Source organism: Osmerus eperlanus, chromosome 8 (assembly GCF_963692335.1).
Source record: "Osmerus eperlanus chromosome 8, fOsmEpe2.1, whole genome shotgun sequence".
NCBI classification, from domain to species: Eukaryota; Metazoa; Chordata; class Actinopteri; order Osmeriformes; family Osmeridae; genus Osmerus; species Osmerus eperlanus.
Genome location: NC_085025.1, coordinates 19139137 through 19159567, shown reverse-complemented (window position 1 = coordinate 19159567; position 20431 = coordinate 19139137). Strand labels below are relative to the sequence as shown.

Genomic DNA, 20431 nt, shown 5'->3' with positions numbered 1-20431 from the left:
CATGTGTGTGTGTCTGTGTGTAAGTGTGGCCAATTGATTTAGTCTTACTAGTGTGTCCTATTACAGTCATAAAGTCAGTCAGTATCAGTATTGTCACTGAGTTCTGTCCAGTCGCATGGCTTCCATGTCCTTTCATGTGAAATGTGTGTCGCGTGTATGTGTGCATATTTGCGTGTGTGTGGAGGAACTGTGTCCTCGACGTCACACTCCGCTGAGATACCCTGACGGAGCCAGCGCTGACGCCACCGTGAAGCAAGCGTGTTGACGGATCTGTCGCACATGCGCAGCGAGAGAGGCACCAGTGTGTGCTTTTACATGTGTGATGAAGTCCGTGTGTACTGTGTCCTTTCTCACCTCAGTTTCTGTGCTTGTGTGTGTGTGTGCTTGGGGTCTGGTGGGGATGGTGTCTGAGGGGGACCATGCTTCTGTCCCCAGGCCAGAGTCACACACACGCATCTTCTCCCCTGGCTGGAACACACTGCCCCCCGTGGGCCAGAGCACGCAGCCTGGTGTCAGAGAACCACACACACCACACACACTCACAAACACATATGCATACATACTCACTCACGCACACACACTCACGCACATGCACACACACTCACGCACACACATGCAGACACTCATGCACACACACACACACTCACGTACACAAATGCAAACACTCACACACACTCACGCACACACGACACTCATGCACACACACTCATGCACATGTACACACTCACGCACACGCACGCACTATGGGGTGTAATCAGTGTCAGCGGTTAATATGCAAAGCGCACAGTAGCGCCTGCACACGCCTTCGCGATGATATCAAACCTCTGAATGCACGCGAGAACTTTACATTGACTTACAATGAACACAGGTGTTCACACACACACGTCACGTAGGCTTCACGCTGGCGATGTGCACACGTATTTTATTGACGTGTGAACAACGTGTACGTGTCATGTACACTACACCTGACATACGCCTCAAATACGCGAGACCTACGCCTAAACGTTTGATCGATATCTAGGCGTGCGCTCAGGCAGGTGTTGTGTACTTTGCATCCTGAAACACCTGCGCACACCTGCCCGCCTAGACACGTGAGCTATTACGCCTGTTTATACGCACACCAAATTTCCTATCAAACTGTAAGGTGTAGTATTCATTCCGCGCTTTATAAAAGTAGACCACGCGTATTTCACCCGTATCAGGTACACAGTGAACGCACTGTGTGCAGCTACTCTGACACTGATTACACCCCATAACGCACTCTCACGCACACACACGCATCCGCACGCACGCACCCACACATCATGATCTCTGGAAACTCAGCACACAGATCCACAAACATCTGCACACACACACACTGTAAATGTGTTCCATGGTACCCACACCCTAGTTTCCTCTCCGTTCCAGTAAAGGGGCGAGAGGAGGTGTGTCAGAGGGAGAACAACAAGAGAGGAGGAGAATGAGGGGTGGAGAGACAGAAGCCGAATGAAATGAATCAGGAAAATGAATCTCAAGGACAGGACCGTGTGTGTGTGTGAAATTGTGTGTGACAACAAAACTTCATCAGTGCTTTCAAGCAACTGTAGTTGTGACATTCTTTGTCAATTTAGCAAATTGTCGCTGGTAAAAATAGAGTCAAATATATCAGACATATGACAGTCTCACCCAGGCAGCCAGTAGGAGCCAGACGTGTGTGCTGGCCCAGCTGGCTGGGGCTCGCCAGGCTGGGAGGGACAGTCACAGTAGGCACATTCAAGCTTCATCAGTCACATGTAAATATGTACAGTATCTGAGAATGTGGGTCAGTGTGTGTGTTTGTCAGTGTGTATCTTTAGGTGTGTGTGGTCCCTTGCCAAGTGCACTGTGCTCTAACCGCTATAGGGCTGGAGAAGGTGTGTTACCTCGCTCTCCTTCTCCCTCTCCTTGTTTCTCTCCCCATCTCTCTTCTGCTCTTCTCCCTCTCCCCATCTCCTCTCCTCTTTCCCAATCTCCTCTCTTTCTATCTCCTTTCTTCTCCTCTCCTTCCTCTCCCCACCTCCTCCTCTCCTCCCTCTCCCCATCTCTTCTCTCTCTCCACATCATCTTTCCTCCTCTCCTTCCTCTCCCCATCTCATTCTGTCCTCCCTCTCCCCATCTCTCCTCTCCTTTTCTCTCTTGATCTTCTTCTGCTGGCATGCTCATGCTCCTCTGAGGGAGATCCAGCTCTCTCCTCAAGCTGATGGCTAGGTACTCCCTCTCTGACTTGTGTGTGTTTGTGTGTGTGTGTGTGTGTGTGTGATGGAGAGCCCTGTACAAAGGATCTGCATTATTAATAATATCCCCAAAGCAGATTGGCTCCATTATGGAGCTGTCCGACCAAGACCTGCACAGCTGGATCACAGATGTGTGTTAGGTTTGTGTGTTAACGTGTGCTTTTTTGTGCGTGTGTGTGCTTTGTTAGGTTGGTTTCCCTCGCCTATAGCAGTCTCTCTCTACACCTCCATCTCAGTCCCTTTCCCTCTCATCCTCCCTTCTCCTCTCTTTCCTCTCTTGTTTTCTTGCCTGTCCCACCCTCCCTCCTTCTCTCCCATACTCGTTCTTTCCCCATCACCTCTCTTCTCTCCTCTTTTATTCATAGTAATCTGGGCAGGGCATCCAGGCTTTCAGGCCAGAGTTGGCTTTCTTCTCTCCGCCTCGTAGCTTCAGGAAGTATCCACACATCGAGCACACAGCCAGAACTCTGCTGCAGAGCCATTTGCCCCATGTTGGGGAAGCCAAAGCCAGCTAACTAAAGCCATGGAGAGGCGATGTTTCACATGAGGGGCCGTCCAGTACCGTACGTTCACCCCACATACATGCACTTCTGTTTAGGACATGGCACATCTTGTAGGCATCAGATATGCTATGTATGATACTTTTTTGTTGTTTTTGAAAAACACACACACAAACGCAAAACATGCAGAAACACACCTACACACACACATTCATTCTTACGACATGTACCGTGCACACACACCTGGGTAATGACACAGTCCTCCCATAGGAGAGCATGACACAACGGGGACGGCAGGGCAGAAAACACACGCTCACGATTAGCGACGCTGCAAAACACAAGCTTCCGACAGGAGGGGTTGCCTTGGAAACGGCGGGAAGGAAACCTAGTTATTTGTGTTCAGCATATTTTCATTTGGGCTAAAACCGAGTGGAAGAGAGGAAGTTAAACAGAGGGAGAGGAAGACAGAGGAAGAGAAGAAAAGTAAGAGAGTGATAAAAAGAGAGGGACAGACAGTTAGAGAGAGAGAGGCAGAAAGAGAAATGTCCCCTGACAGGTCCTTCACTTTCCTACCTACCACACACTCTAAAAAGACCCACACTCCCCCATCCAGAAATGGAAATCTCTCTCACTGCAGCCTCAGTGTGTGAGCGTGTGTGTGTCTCTCTGTGTGTGTGTGTGTGTGTTTCCCGCTGCATTTTCAACATACTACACGCCCTGTTCTCAGGGAAGTGTTTCTCCAGGGGAATCTCATGAAACAATCCATTATTAATATGACCTTTTTTCACTTTTTCTGCCTTCTAATTCCATAGAGATGTTTTCTCTACAGTAATTTTCCTCAAACTAAGCTCCGTTTTTGACAGTATCGAGACCAAAGTATGGTTTAAGCATTCAGGGTTAACATATGATGATATTCTGTACAGGTGGATGTGTGGTTTCATTCTGACTGGTCTGAGAGCTATCATGTCGTCCGTCATGGAGAGGAAACATGATGCAGTGCCTTTCCTAAAAATAGCATTCCTTATAAAAAAAGGTTACGTAAGGAGTGTCTGCGCAGCGTTGAGCTTCACCTTGAGCCCCGGGTTGTTTTTCCTCCGCTCCGCTCCCCACTCCCTCCCTCCCTCTTTTTCTCCATTGCTGCAATACCCAGCCTGGCCACACAAGGCCGCTATCGTACCAATCTCACACATTGTGCGTGCTGTGTCCTTGCTGGTGTTGTCCCTGTGGACGGTCCTAAGGAAATCCTTTTAGGGGGGCGATGTTCAAGGGCACTCTTTCACTCTGTACAGCCTCTCATTCACTTTCTCACTCCATCTCTCTTCCTGTGTCCCCACTCCTTCTCCCCAGCTTGCTTGGGAAATGAGAGAAATTGGATTTCTTTAAAAGGTCTTTGGCTGTGTGTCTGGGGGCTTGAGAGCCCACTGGATGTTTTTGAGTCAGAGGAGCTGAGCAGTAAAAAGCTTTAGGTTTCGTGGTGCACATCAGAAATTAGGAGGATGTAATGACTGTTTTGTGATCTGTTTTTCCACTCTCCCTCCCCCCTCCCTCCCTCCCTCCCTCCCTCTCTCTCTCTCTCTCTCTCTCTCTCTCTCTCTCTCTCTCTCTCTCTCTCTCTCTCTCTCTCTCTCTCTCTCTCTCTCTCTCTCTCTCTCCCTCCCTCCCTCCCTCTCTCTATCTCTCTCTCTCGCCATCTCTCTCAGGCTGGGGGGTATGATCACAGCCTATAAGATCGTGCCAGATGAAATAGATGAGATCAAGGTAGGCGGCGTTGCTCTCTATCTCTCTTTCTCACCGCTTTTATCTCTGTTTCTGTCTCCCTCTTTCTCTCTCTGTTTCTCATTCATTACTACCTTATCTCTCTATCGCTAGTTGGTTTTTGAGCCTCAACAATATGCTCAACACATTCTGCCACCATCCAGCCTGATGTTTATTGGTGTTGTTGAAGAACTGTATATTTGTGTGTGTTTGTGCAGGAGACTCTTGTGGACTGGTGCGATGAGAAGGAACTGAATCTCATCCTCACCACTGGGGGGACTGGCTTTGCTCCCCGTGATGTCACACCCGAGGTAAGAAACAATGTGTGTGTGTGTGTGTGGTAGAGGAGGGATTGGTGGTTGGGAGAAGAGGAGGTGGCTGGTAGATGGTGTGGGGTTGGCTGTCTTCTCTTGTAAATAATGGGCTGAGTGCACTGGTCAAGTGGGCATGCAGTCATATACACCCCAAATGTATGATAACCCTAGCTCACACACAAATACAGACACACGGTTTTACAATATAGTACTACTGGCAAGGTCTGTCACCACATCAACATCGAGACATCCATCTCAACTGGTCCAGTAGATGGAAACTCACACACCGTGTCGGCTGTGGGTGTGTGTGTTCAGAAGGGGTGTCTGGGTGTCTTTTTGGCTTGTTTGTGTGTGTGTGAAGATAGGTGTTACAGTGTGCGTCAGGATGTGTGTGTTACTGTGTCTTGTATAGGGATGAAGGCTTTAACCACATCTCCTCCTTCTTTGATGCTGAACCCAAACTCTGAAGATATCAAGAGCAGGGCCGGAGTGGGGCTGTCAGGCCAAATAGTGTCCAAGGGCCAAATAGTGCCCTACCTGACGTCACAATGCCGTTCCGATGCAAGGATGCGTCCGTCGCTATGCCGACCTTAAATTCCTGAGATATCTACGCGTGCTAGCAGGAAACTGTCATGGTTGCTATACTGGTTACTAGGTACGAAGTTTTTTATTTAGGCTTATTAAACCAGTTTATTCTACTCTACGATTTAAAGTTTTCACTCCTTCGATAGCTAGTGCTAGCTAGCTAGTTGTTTTCGTCAAAAAAATTACTTATTTAGCATCAATTTTAACAGACCGGGCCACTTTCCAGCCCGGGAGTTTCAGGCCCAAGACCGGCCCTTGTTTTTGTATACCAAACAGGGCCGGATGCAGCCTGCTTTGACTGTGGGTGCAGTGAACTTTTATGGGGGGTATCATGATTACAGAAAGGGATTGTATTATTTTTTATATTGATACCATTTTTGAGACTGCTTAACGATCCGAGTGTTAATCAGGCACGGAGCCAGACGTTGTAAACATTCGGAGCTTTGCCCCAACCTAGGACGTATGGGTTTGATGTGATGCAAGATAGGCACTTCTACATGTAATGCGAGCGCGCACAGCGCGCGAGCGAAACATTTTGGCCATTATTTGAGCGCAAAATACTTTTTTGAGCTTTATGTAAAATAAACAGACGTTTTTCAATTGGTAAAACCCTGTCTTGTGATGCCATCACTCCGGCCCTGCTCCCATCCATCCTCCCTGACACGTATCGTTACGGTAGGGCCGCCCGTCCTAGCTATTGGTAGCCGATCTGGGAAAACTTTTTGGAAAAGACGGGCTATGGACCCAACCAACTCTATTTGGGAGGGGAGAACTCCCTCACATGGTACAACCCATGCTGAGGCTGAGGTGTCAGAATGCGGAACGTGTGTAGCCTACTTTAAGAGAAGATAATACTAAAGTGACAAATGTAAAAAAAATAATAATCATCGACCGGCCCAAAAGTGAAGCGGCCCACCGGCCCAAAAGTGAAGCGGCCCACCGGGAACTCTCCCGATTCTCCCGATTACTCACCCCGGCCCTGATCAAGAGATTCAGTCTCTCTCTCCATCTCTCTCTCCCTCTCTATTCGTCATACTTATCTTTCTTTATGCTTTCTCCCTCTTCCCTTTTCTACCATCTTTATTTTCCTTCTTTCTCCTCTCCTCTTCTTTCCCTTTCTTGCCTTACGTCTCTTGGCCCCCTCTTTCCTCCCACCCTCTGAGTACCCCCTTCGCCTCTCTCTTTGTCGTCTTCTCTCTCTCCTGAGTCCTAGCCCACGATGCTCATCAGTGGTTCCTCTCTTTGAAGTATTCTCTGTCTCTTCTCTCTCTCTAATGGCGTGTTTGAAGTGTCACTCAACTCAAGGGCACAGAACACACATCTGGAGAAACAATGTCTTTCTGCTCGATTTGTGGAGAACCTGCTGCCTCATAAACACACTCACACACACATGTAAAACACACACGAGGATCAGACCCAAACAAGAACATGTACAACTCGCATGGAATTCTGTCAAACCTCTTGTACACTGATACAAGCATTTCATACGCAAACACACACACACACACACACACACATGCACTATGCTCTTAGCAATGTCAGTTTAACAGGTCGCTAACAACCGTGAGTGAAGTCTTAGAGCCTTCCACTTGTTCAACAGGAGGGAAACTGTGTTGCCTCCTTCCTCTTTCCCCCCCCCCCCTCCCCCCAGGCCACTAAGGAGGTGATAGAGCGTGAGGCTCCGGGGATGTCCCTGGCTATGTTGATGGGCTCCCTCAACGTCACACCACTGGGCATGCTCTCCAGGTGAGACACACACACACATTCCATAGAGACAACACACTTGCAGGTCTTGATAAGTGTAGTGCTCTGACTCCTAATGTATGTCTGTGTATGTATGTGTTTGCGCGTGCGTGTGTGTGTGCACGAGTGTCTGCGCTTGTGTGTCTGCACTTGTGTGTGTGGGTGTGTGTTTGTATGTGTGTGCGGGTGTGTGTGTGTGTGTGCGCGTGTGTGTGCACACGCATGCGTGTGTGTGTACAGACCTGTCTGCGGCATCCGAGGGAAGACGCTGATCATCAACCTGCCAGGCAGCAAGAAGGGTTCCCAGGTGAGACATGTCGACACCCAGATCAGTGTCTGTCGGTCGATGGACCAGGGCTGCCCTGAGAGCAGCAGCTCTCATATCCCCAGAACCCAGCATCATGGTTGCATGGAAGCAGGGATTAAACAAACTTGTTCTTTCTTAATAGACTTGATTGTTTCGGTTTGATCCTGGGTAAAAGCGTCCACAAAGTATCCTTTTCTGAAATCACAAAATATTGAAACTTCTCAAATAAAGATATAGGAAAAAGCTGACAATTCAGCACATCACCTTAGAATTAGTCAGGCTAGCATTATTCACGAAATGGTGAGCAAAACAAAATCTTGTTAAAAGTGGTTCTGAAGTCGCTGTTTAGCTAAGGTGGCGTCAGTGTGTGTGTGTGAGTGTGTCCCACTCATAGCTCTCAGTCTCCTGTCTACTCTCTAGAGCAGCTGACCCCACATCAGTCTCTGTCTACTCTCTAGAGCAGCTGACCCCACATCAGTCTCTGTCTACTCTCTAGAACAGCTGACCCCACATCAGTCTCTGTCTAGTTATCGGGCTGCTACTCCTCATCGGCTTTAGTTATTTATTTTCATAAATGATGGCAGATAGCCCCATCTGCTGCCATATTAGTGTCTCCCTCAACGTCGCCCAGTCAAAGTTAACTGCGTGAACTTCCCATCACTGACTTTTATTGCGATGATCCCGCATCATAAAGACAGCGAGGAGGGCGTCGGACAGAGACCATTGTTGCTGGTGTGTTTGTATGTGTGTGTGTGTGTGTGCGTGCACTAGCCCATCTTTTCTCTGGTTTACTGGTGTGTGTGTTGGCTGAGGTCTCACTGACTATCTTCACCTTTGTATAGGACTTCCATCTCTCTCCCTCTCACTTTTTCATCTTAACCTTTTTATAGTCTCACCGTGCTCTTGCACTCACCGACTCTCTACCTCTTCCTCGATTTCTCTCTCTCACTCTCGGTCCCTTCTCAATCTTCAACTTTCTACCTCTCACCCCCTCTCTCCTGCTGCCGATACCCTACAGCGGTGTAGCTCCCCTGTCTGTATCAGGCGTTGGCAGCCTTTCTAGGGATTCTTCTGAGCAGCTTGTGTGACGGAGCTCCCCTCTAGGACAAACCGAGGAAAATAAACTCCTGACGCATCAAAATCTGTCGGCACGAGACGAAGTACCAGAGAATATCTCTAGGCTCCTGTCTCCATCCTCTCTCTCTTCTTCTCCCCCCCCCCCCCCCCCCCCCCCACACGCACGCACACACATATTCTGTATCTCTCTTGTCCTGTCTCACGCACACGCACAAAATCCAGAAACTCAGCAGAATTTTTGAGGGGAGCAGAGAGAAGCATGGGACGAGGAGTAGGGCTTTAAACAGTGTGATGCCCCAGATTTTCATTCCAGTGTTGCTGAGGGCTGCACGCATCCCAGCAGTGCTGCCAGGCATCCGCTGTGCAGCTCGATTGATCTGCTTTATCTTGCCAGATTGAGGGCCCCCGCCCCACTCCAGCCTCGCCCCGCTCCCACCCCAGCCCCTACCCCCCACCCACCCCAGCCCAAAGCCACCTATGTTCCCCATCCGATCATTCTATCCAGCCTCACCCACACCCCCCACCTCATCTTTCACCACTTGCCCTGGATCACTCGGTGACACTCCTGATATCCCAAATCAAGCGATACTGCCATGTTCATTCAGCCTGAGAACACTATGTGTTTTAATGGGCCGCAAAAATAATGGATTCTAGGACTGCCGAGCTGTTTGTCATCGTGCAGAATGGGGTGGGTGGGTGGGGGGGGGGGGGGTGGCTGCATACAACATTTATTATTTCAAAACTAAAAAATACACAGGAAGATAAATAATTTCACAGATGAGCTCTTGTCTCTGGAGTGAGTAGAACAGAGTATTTAGCTACTTCAGAATGCCTTCTAGTGTGGCCACGCCTGCAGCACAGCAGAGGAGGGAGGGAGGCTGGGAGGAAGGGAGAGAGGAAGGAAGGAGGGGAAGACAGAAAAGAATACTTTACCATCACTTAGACAGTCCAGCTGTGTTCAGTGGGAGGCGATGTGCTATGCTGTAGGACAAGCCAGGATCTCAGTTTTTTTATTTAATTCGAAACATACATCATGAAGCTTATTAACGCTCTCAAGTAGACCTGATATAGGGCCTCCCTGTATAGGGAGCTTGTAACAACAACACAAACAACTGTATCTTTACAGTAGATACAAAATACCTGACTCCTATGTCAATGTCTCCATTTCTGCCCTAACCTAAACTCCATCAAAACTACAATATTTAAATCTTAGGCAAAGCTCACGGTACTAATACAGGATAGAGTGCTGCATCTGTTTCATATTCTTCATTAAAAACAATACAGACCACATATGGATGCTCTCACCCCTCTTCTCCTGTCTCAACCCTCTTCCTCTTCCTGTCTCACCTCACTTCCTCTTTCTGTCTCACCTCCCTCTCCCTGTCTCACCTCCCTCTTTCCCTTCCGGTCTCGCCCCTCTTCCTCTTACTGTCTCACTTCCCTATTCCTCTTTCTGTCTCCACCCTCTTCCTCCTCCTGTCTCACCTCCCTATTCCTCTTCCTGTCTGACCCCTCTTCCTCTTCCTGTCTCACCTCGCTTCCTCCTCCTGTGTCACCTCCCTATTCCTCTTCCTGTCTGACCCCTCTTCCTCTTCCTGTCTCACCTCGCTTCCTCTTCCTGTCTCATCTCCCTCTTCCTCTTCCTGTCTCACCTCCCTATTCCTCTTTCTGTCTCCACCCTCTTCCTCCTCCTGTCTCACCTCCCTCTTCCTCTTCCTGTCTCACCTCCCTATTCCTCTTTCTGTCTCCACCCTCTTCCTCCTCCTGTCTCACCTCCCTATTCCTCTTCCTGTCTGGCCCCTCTTCCTCTTCCTGTCTCACCCCTCTCTTCCTCTTCCTGTCTCACCTCCCTCTTCCTCTTCCTGTCTCACCTCCCTATTCCTCTTCCTGTCTGACCCCTCTTCCTCTTCCTGTCTCACCCCTCTCTTCCTCTTCCTGTCTCACCTCGCTTCTTCTTCCTGTCTGCAGGAATGTTTCCAGTTCATCCTGCCTGCTCTGCCTCACGCCATCGACCTGCTGCGCGATGCTGTGGTGAAGGTGAAGGAGGCGGCCGATGAGCTGGAGGACCTCCCCTCGCCCCCACCGCCGCTGTCGCCGCCGCCCAACAGCTCGCCGCGCCGCCAGACGGAGGACAAGGGCGTGCAGTGCGAGGACGAGGACGAGGAGAAGAAGGACAGTGGCGTGGCCTCCACGGAGGACAGCTCCTCCTCCCACATCACCGCCGCCTCCATCGCTGCCAAGGTGAGCTGGTGTGTGTTTGTGTGTGCCAGGAGAGCAAAGGAGGGAGGAAGGAGGGGATTGTGGGTGGAAGGGTGAGGGTGGAGATGAAGAGAGTGAGGAAGGGTGGAGGGGAGAGTGAAGAGGAGGACAGAGAGGTTAGATTGTCTGACAGGAACAAAGGGCCGGCAGAATAGCTTTTGTTGCTGTTGAGTTGCCGTGACAGTTACCATGTGACCACATGTAGTTTTTTCTTGGTGTTTATTCACATAAACTAGGTAGACAGTGTGTTTCAGATGACCGGTGAAGGTTGGTGTGAGTGTTTCATGTCTCATCTGTAACACATCTCCATCCCCTCGGCCCACCCCAGGCCTCATCTCAGGCCCTGTTGTCACGGTAACAGGTTTGTGGTCCGTTCGTGGTGCCACCTACTTGTTTGAGATCACCCAGTCATGGGCATTCATCGGTAAGACTCACCCTCCGTCGTCCAATCATCATCCCTCAAACCCAAACATTCATCCTTCATCCATGTCTGCTCCCTGTTCTGTGTGATTTGAGAGCTCAGCTTCATCCTAACTTTCAGCCCAAAGAACGAGTGAACACCCCCTCCTTTCCCTCTCTCTCTCTCTCTCTCTCTCTCTCTCTCTCTCTCTCTCTCTCTCTCTCTCTCTCTCTCTCTCTCTCTCTCTCTCTCTCTCTCTCTCTCTCTCTCTCTCTCTCTCTCTCTCTCTCTCTCTCTCTCTCTCTCACTCATGTTCTCTCTCTTTGTGTGTGTGTATGTGTGTGCCTCAGATCCCAGATGCCATAATCTCTCGAGGCGTGCAGGCGCTGCCCAGGGACACGGCCTCCCTGAGCACCACGCCCTCCGAGTCGCCCCGGGCCCAGGCCACCTCGCGCCTCTCCACTGCCTCCTGCCCCACGCCCAAAGTAAGAGCCCTCTGCACAAACACAAGTTACAAACACAAAACCAAGACTGCACGTTCACAAACACACACACAGACACTGCACATTCAGTATAAATGCAGGTATACAGACTGTGTAGATGCACACACACACACACACACACACAGGTATACACACTGTAGATTTACACACACACACACACACACACACAGGTATACACATTGTGTGGATTTACACACATACACACACACACACACACAGGTATACACACTGTGTGGATTTACACACACACACACACACAGGTATACACACTGTATGGATTTACACACACACACACACACACACACAGGTATACACACTGTATGGATTTACACACACACACAGGTATACACACTGTGTAGATTTACACACACACACACACACACAGGTATACACACTGTATGGATTTACACACACACACACACAGGTATACACACTGTGTAGATTTACACACACACAGGTATACACGCTCTGTGGATTTACACACACACACACACAGGTATACACACGGTATGGATTTACACACACACAGGTATACACGCTCTGTGGATTTACACACACACACACACAGGTATACACACGGTATGGATTTACACACACACACACACACACACATACACACTGTGTAGATTTACACACACACACAGGTATACGCACTGTGGAGATTTACATACACACACATACACACCCACGCACACAGGTACACTGTGGAGATTTACACACACAGGTATACACACTGTGTAGATTCACACACACACAGCCAAACCCCCTCACACACCCCTGGGACTGGCTTCTCCGCAATGTCTATACCATCCATGCTCTGCCAAAATGTGTGTGTGCGTGTGTGTGTTTGTACATGTCTGTTAATATGTACATGGGTGTGTATGTGGTGAAAGTTTCCTTCTCTATGAGTTTGACCTGTGCAAACATAATCTCCTTACAGACATCCTGTAACAGGTTAATATGTTCCTTCAAAATGTAACATACATCATGTAACATATTCCCATGTTCCTTCACATGTAACATACATCCCAGGGCTGGACTGGGACAAAAAATCGGCCTTGGCATTTTTGGCCCAGGCAGCCCACGCCCACCGTGACTGGTCAGACACATTCCCTGCAGACAGTCCTTAAAATATGCGTGCATTCTATAATATGAGTTGCCTAGTAGTTTTGGATCCTTCCAGAAGGGTCTCAAGACTTATCTGTTGATCTTACACTTAAATGATTAATTAATTCTTAGAGTTATGATTTGTATATTTATGGTATTAAAAAGTATATACATATTGATATTTTATATTGTATTGTTATTATTACTATTTTGCTTAATATTGGCTTAGCAACTTTTAAAACAGTTTACTGTTCATTTTAATTATTGTAAGATTAATATTTTGTCACTTTTGACAAAAGTGTCTGCTAAATACAATACAGAAACACACACACAGCCTCCCTCCCTTCCTCAGTCCCTGTTAATTTGCCCACTCCTTACCACGTCGTCAACTAGGCTACTCAATTCAATTCAATTTAGCTTTATTAGCATGACAATCATTACAACCTTTCTTCCATCTTTTCCTCACTCACTCCCATGGCCCTATCATGGTCACTCCTCCTCCTCGGCTTCTTCCCTGACTCTGTCAGTATGTTTCTGCCTCTCTGAGACAGCCACCTCTCCTCCTTCCTCTACAGGTAATGCTGATGTTGAAGCAGCTAAAGCCCCCCCAAACATGTTCGAATTATTTGCACATTTTGTGGCATTCGCCTGAAGATTTTTAATATTTTTCTCCCTTAACTTATCTGCGCCCCCTTGCGCTTTGGTGGTTGTTTCTCCATTTTAGCGATGCTAAACTTTCACGATGCTAAACCAGCATACGCATTAGCCAACAGCTCGTGTCTCAGGGTGGCGATATTATGAATCAGGGGAAGGGGGTTCCTGGATTTGATTGGGTCAGGCCAGTGCCAATAAAGAAAATTTACCAATGGGCCGCTGTCAGTTCTTTATGGGCCGGCCCGACCCCCCCCCAAAAAAAAGCCTATAAATTATATTGGCGATTCGGCCCAAAAATGCGTCGGCCCACCAGGCAGATGCCCGGTATGCCAGATGGCCAGTCCAGCCCTGATACATCCTTTAACTGGTTAACATGTTCCTTCACATGTAACATACATCATGTCACATGTTCCTTCACATGTAACATATATCTTTTAACAGGTTACATGTTCCAGTCTCTCCTGGTCTTTACGTACGCTTTCTGTATTCCCTTTCATCTCTCTGTCTCTCTCGCTTTCTATCTATGTATATGTATCCTCTGTACTTCTTTCTTTCAAATGTTGGTCTGCCACTCACTCACTTTCTCTCATTAGCTATATCTATCTTTCTCTCTCTCTCTCTCTCTCTCTCTCAATCTCTCTCTCCCTCTCCTTCTCTCTTTCTCTCCCTCTCCACCGACTTTCTCTTTCTCTCTCTTCTCCCTCCCACTCTCTCTCCCTCTCCTTCTTTCCTTCTCACCTCATCTGTCACTGTGGTCTCCATGTGTCTCCAGGACACGGGGCAGGTGTCATGGGAATAGAACAAGGGGTTGCCTTGGAAACAGGCTATGGGATGGAAAAGGGTTCTCTGGTCACGTGACCTGCAAGGTTCTAGCCAGTGTAGGTGGCCTGCCTGAGTCTCTCTGTTAGACTCAAACACTTTGAAACACTTAGGGGCCACTAATGGACATAGTTCCCCCAAATCTTCTATTTAACATCCGACACAATAACTTTCACAGAATTCTTTCTTTCGGGTCTTCTGTCGTTATTATCATAGTTCTGGGTGGACAAGGTCAACGGCTTCACTGTGTCAGCCGAGATCTGTAGTGATCTCCTGGTGTTATAGCCCCCATCCTTTCCTGGGTGATCTGGTCAGCGGTAGACAGCCCACCTGCAGCTGCTGTGCTGCCAGCTCCAGTCCTAGCCGGGTCTCTCCACCTCCCCACAATAGGGCCTTCTGTTAATGACCCACTTTCAGTTGCAGCTCCGCTGTCAGGAGCTCTCCTCACATCCCAACGACATGGGTCAGCATTTGTGTGTGTGTGGTGAATGTGAGTGTAAGTCGGGGTGCACGCATGTGTGCCAATGCTGCACTGGAGAGAGTACAACTCTTAGTTGTGTGTATTTTGGTATAGCTCGTACTAGCGTGGCCAGCGTGTAAGCGCATGGCTTAGAACCGACTATGTACATACGGACGTTTCTGGAACTAAGGCATTGTTACGTTGTTCAATTATGCATTTCAGTGACACCTCTGGTTGCGTCGGCTTGGTGGGTGGTCTCTGCAGGGTGTTTCTCCCCAGGCCCTGGTAGTTGTTTTAGTGGATTGGTGTGGAGGACTTTTTAATCCTGTCAAATCTGGAGAGAATGCATGCAGCTAGCCCTGACACCCTGTCTCCAATAAAACGCACACAAGGAAACGCTCTGTCCCATTGCCAAGCCCCCACACACGCAGTATACAGACACACACCACACACAACCAGACACTGAAGCTTACATGAAATCCTCCAATTGTGTTCGTGTTCCTCATATTACATGTTCCTGCAGGTATCAGAACAGTCATTTGATGCACTGATGAAAATTCTGTCTTTTTGTTTGACACACACACAAATATTGCCAAACATCCCAATATTTGTTTTGTACTGATGTGTGAAGTATTTCTGTATTTATGCACAAGGTGTGATTTTGACACTATGGTGAGCATAGTGTGCGCACATGTCTGTTGAAGCAAACACACACATACACACAGAGGCATGCACAAAAACATACTCAAACTAGGATTCTAGTGTAGTTGTACCTTTCACGCTTGTGAGCATGTACGTAGTTCAGTTATATAATGGTGGGTTTGGATTAATGAAGCATATAAAGGGAAGTTGGGGTGGGTTTGAACTCAATGAGGTGTGTCTGTGTCTGTATGCTATGGTTCTGTGTCTCTATCTCAGATAACAGACATATAGCCATTTGTCTTTGTTATACAAAACAAATGATTTTGAAACTCACCTCTAAACCTAAGCTCTGTTGGAAAATGCCACACACAATCATGGTTACAATTTGGACTGGAAATGACTTCCTCGTCCTCTGGAATATGTACAGGGATTCATTCTGGAAGGACTTTCAAAATACACCTGTCATCTGTTTGACCTCTCTCTGTCTTGTCACACTGTTGGAGGAATTCGGTCCATGTCTGAAGCCACGCACGTACAAACACATACATACAGACAACACAACATGCACTTTGGACATACAATATAAAATGTATCCGACTGCATACCATGACTGATGAATCCCTGGCTGTGTAGTATCAGTAGGGCCTGGCTCAGTATAGAAGCAGCCAGCCATAATATGAGCTAGATTGATCCCATAACCCTTGTACATCTGCTGCGGTCACTGCCACAGTAGATGTGGCTTTGTACAGTGGATATATAACTCTCCAGTAGTACGTGTAGACATATGAAGGGTTCAGGGTGACTGGTCTCCCCAGTCCATCTTTGTCTGCTGTGTGTGTGTGTGGTGATTGTATAAAGCAGGATGTCCAGTGGGGCGACAGCTGTAATGTCCTTTGGGCTCGGGGGCTGTGTTGGTTAAGGCTGCCAAGCAAGGCCTCATTCAGGATTTGTGTATGTGTGTTTTGGACGGGCCTCAGAGGACCTGTCCCTGCTCTGCTCCAACCTCCTCTGGCATACTCTGAGACTGTCACCAGAGACGGGGAGTGATGCGGGGGACAAGGACAAAGTGTGTAAGTAAGCAGTGGTAAAATAAAGATGGGATATGTGGCAGCCTCACATAGTTGAAAGAGTTGCATCAAAACTAAAACATTTGGCAATCCTATAACCTAAACTATATTATGATAATTAAATATATTAGGACTTAAACTTCCTCATTGTTTTCCTGTTCTTTTGATATTGTTAAGCATTTACTCATATTGCATTTCATTAATGCATAAATCAAGGTTAAAAACCAGCCACATTAACAATGGAAGCTGTTTTTTGTGGTTTTGGGATACTGCCTTAGTTCTACTGATGGATTTATTCATGCTTAAGCCAATTCTGTGTTTCAAACTTTGTGACAACATTTAGGAGAAGACCTTTTCCTGTTTTGGCTTGGTTGTGCTCCTATACACAAAGCGAGATCCATAAGAAAAGTTTATCCAACTCTGTTATTTCCTGTAGTTTTGGAATGAGAAAGAAAACTCATATAGGTGAGATGGTCAGGTGTCCCAATATTTAGGTGTCCCAATATTTAGTGTAAATATATTTAGTGTAAATATTGGGACACCTGACCATCTTACCAACTATATGAGTCAGGTGGCTGAGTGGTGAGGGAATCGGGCTAGTAATCCGAAGGTTGCCAGTTCGATTCCCGGTCATGCCAACTGACGTTGTGTCCTTGGGCAAGGCACTTCACCCTACTTGCCTCGGAGGAATGTCCCTGTACTTACTGTAAGTCGCTCTGGATAAGAGCGTCTGCTAAATGACTAAATGTAAATGTAAATATGTACACTAACTAGGGTACTGTGTGGGATTGCTAACCAGAACGAAGGGGAGCCCAGACAAGTATGCTAGCGCTTGCTGTCGTTATCACCCTGGCCTATACCTGTGGCTTTTTGTTCTGCACTTTTTAGCTAGTTATCTCTCAGAAGCTAACTAGCTTAACTGAACCAGACTTGTACAGTAGGTAAACACGTGCAGGTTTGTCACGTGACTTCAGCAACGTCTGTGACCGTGGCTAGCAAGCTAGCTATCGTTAGCAGCACTTTCTGCCACAAAAACATAAATATTTTGTAAACCGTGCTGCGGAACCTTCCATGAAGTAATAAAACAGTTTCAGGACATTTTGACATCTTTCATTTATACGTAATGCAAACACTGAGAGATGAGTTAAGGTGTGAAATAATAAGAATAAATATAGCAACAAGCAGCAATGGCGGATTCCTCCAAACATTGCAAACCATTGAAAAAAGTATATTCTTCACAAATTGTCACTGTATAAGAAAAATCCATGCTGCAGACTCACCAATGGGATACCAAATCTGAAATGCAATACCATCAAGATCCACAAGGGCCTTTGCTTCAAGTCAAGGAATGAGTGGGGGCTTGGTCAGCCCACAATCTCCTGAAATGTTGTGTGTGCGTCTCGCCAAGCTCGCGCATGTGTCAAGGGAAAGGCTGAGTGTGTGAGAATGTGGAGCACGTGTGGTGAGGAGCAGAGGGAGAGAGGATTTGAGGAAAAAGCCCTAGCAATTAGCCAAGCATGCATATTTCAAATATTCACAATAAATCTACTTTTCATCTTACATTCAACTTTTTCTCAGATTTGTGTATTAAACATTCTCAAGAGTCTTCATATGAACTTGAGATTGAATCAGAGTATCACTTTTTGACCGGCGGATGTGTAAAGCAGTAATTTAGCATTAGCGATAAATTAGATTTGCTTTATATCAATCATTTGTGGAGATATGAAGTTGCCTTTGCACATGGTAACATGTTGTAGTGTCGTCCTCGTGACATACCAAGTTTGGTGTTGATATCTCAAAGATTTGCTGAGATATGACCCAACTTCCTGTTTGGTTGCTTTGCTGCCGATTTTGGCTGTACCGGACAAACGGTTTTGAAAATCAAAATTCCTTTGTTAATTTGAGTGAGGGTTGCTCTGACGATGATACATGCCAATTCTGGGGAAGATTGGACAAAAATTGTAGGAGGAGTAGCGAAAAAGTTTGTTTCCTAAATCTTTATTGTACAGATAAATCCAATATGGCGGCCGTTATAGGTTCAGGAAGGTTTGTCTCGCGTCTCCTGCATGAACCAGCTCCAACAATAAGCCGGCTCTAAGAGCCGGCTCTTGTAGGTGAACGTCGGGAGCTAACTTGCATATCTGAATAGCCGACTCTATTTTTAATAGATTAATATAGCCTATAAAAATTTTATGATTATGAAATAATGAATTTTAATTGTATTTAAAATAATTGACTAATTCAAAGAACAACAAAAAAATACTTGTAGGCCTAAAGGCGCACACGACCATCCTCACATTCTGTTCCTGTCAATCATACACGTGGTGTCAACCAATTATACTGCATGAGGGAGGGCCAAACCAACTCACACACACTCAGTTAGACGAGTAGTCGAAACTCGGAGGAGAGCCATAACAAATCAATGCATTTTTAAAGACATTGTGGTTAAGGTAGAGTATGATTTCATTTAATAATTTAAATTGTTTTCACACCTATCATAGTCAAATTCATAGTTAAAACATGTATTTTTTAAAGAGCCATTCGGGAGCCAAAAGAGTCGGCTCTTTTCAGTGAGCTGAGCCAAAGGCTCACGAAAAAGAGCCGGAATGCCCATCACTAATGCAGCGCCCACGCATGCCCGGTGATTGACTGATATCGATCGATATTGCCGAAATAGACAGGTTCAGGCGGATCAGGCTAAATGCCAGGACCCTGTAACGGCGAACAGGTTTTCAATCAATCATTCTCCCCAGATATTTACTGGTAGCTCTGCCACCGAGACTACAGGAAACTCCCGACTAATTACGGCCCACAGATAGGCCTACCCCTGCCGGATTCCTGCCGGATTCCTTGCTAGACCTAGCGACACGTCGGGCTCCTGAGAGCACATTGCAGTTAGCACACACGAGTGACGCTGAGTAGACATTTTACCCAGCCATAAATCCCTCATTTACATTCATTCATGTAGGTGAAGTCAAGTTTCCCCACAGTCCTCCCTGACAAAAACGTCAGGGAGGACTGCTTTTTGTAGATACGAGTCTGCTGAAGATAGACAGAATCTCAGATTTCTTTAACCAAGCCTGTTTCCTTCGTCATTTGCCTGAGAAAGCGACTTCCGTTAGCCAGCTTCATTGAAAACCATTCAAACAGGTTGACAGCAGTGGGGTTTTTGGAACTGCAGCAAGCTACTTTAACCACGTGATCACGTGTCGGCGAGATCAAAGCGTGTCGCAACTCGTCTTTCTATGGCTCTGGTTCGCTCTGCCCGCTCAGAAATTGGACCAGCAGATCTTTGCTTTCTCTTTGTTTTTTTCACACACCGAACAAAACGATGTGTTAATCAGAATCAGAATGGGATTCATTCGCCATGAATGTTTGCACAGACAAGGAATTTGCTTTGGCAGGAAGGTGCAAACAATAAACATATAGGGACCTAAAATTTAAATATGTGGACTATCTATACTAAGGGTACATAAACTAGCAGTACTAAGTGGGATTAGAATTAAATTAAATATACAATAAAATAAAATATAAGTTGCCGTAAATTACAATATAAAAATACAAATATTACAAAAAATACAAATGTACAAGATACAATTTTGTAATGCAGTGCAAAAAGCAGTGTGTTTTAAGCAGGAAGTCATTAGAGTCAGTGTGGTCCCTTGGCCTTGTTGAAGAGGCCAACAGCGGAAGGGAAGAAACTGTTTTTGTGGCGTGAGGTATTGGACCTGATGGACCGCAGCCTTCTGCCGGAGGGGAGTGACTGAAACAGGGAGTGTCCAGGGTGGGAGGAGTCGGCCACAATCTTCCTCGCTCGCCTCAGGGTCCTCGAGGTGTGCAGGTCCTCGAGGGTAGGCAGATTGCAGCCAATCACCTTCTCAGCAGGTTAAGTTTGTTAAATTCTATGTGACTGATAAGTAAGCTAATAAGCTACACTAGGTTTTAATTTAAATAAACGCATTATCAGACCGTGCATTAATAAGTGAA

The 20431-nt window shown here is 46.9% G+C and overlaps 1 protein-coding gene across 6 annotated transcripts in view; it reads left to right on the top strand.

Moving 5' to 3' along the window:
• The window catches only part of gphnb (gephyrin b), an 87607-nt gene that overhangs the window by 27105 nt on the left and 40071 nt on the right, over window positions 1–20431 (top strand). For all 6 annotated transcript variants that reach the window (XR_009931011.1, XM_062468407.1, XM_062468406.1 and 3 more), the window contains exons 3-8: window positions 4453–4510; window positions 4726–4818; window positions 7058–7152; window positions 7390–7456; window positions 10502–10774; window positions 11543–11677. Coding sequence is in view for 5 of the 6 variants with exons in the window: in XM_062468407.1 (XP_062324391.1) it covers window positions 4453–4510; window positions 4726–4818; window positions 7058–7152; window positions 7390–7456; window positions 10502–10774; window positions 11543–11677 (721 nt within the window). In the remaining variant the exon portion in view is untranslated. The remainder of the gene's footprint in view (window positions 1–4452; window positions 4511–4725; window positions 4819–7057; window positions 7153–7389; window positions 7457–10501; window positions 10775–11542; window positions 11678–20431) is intronic.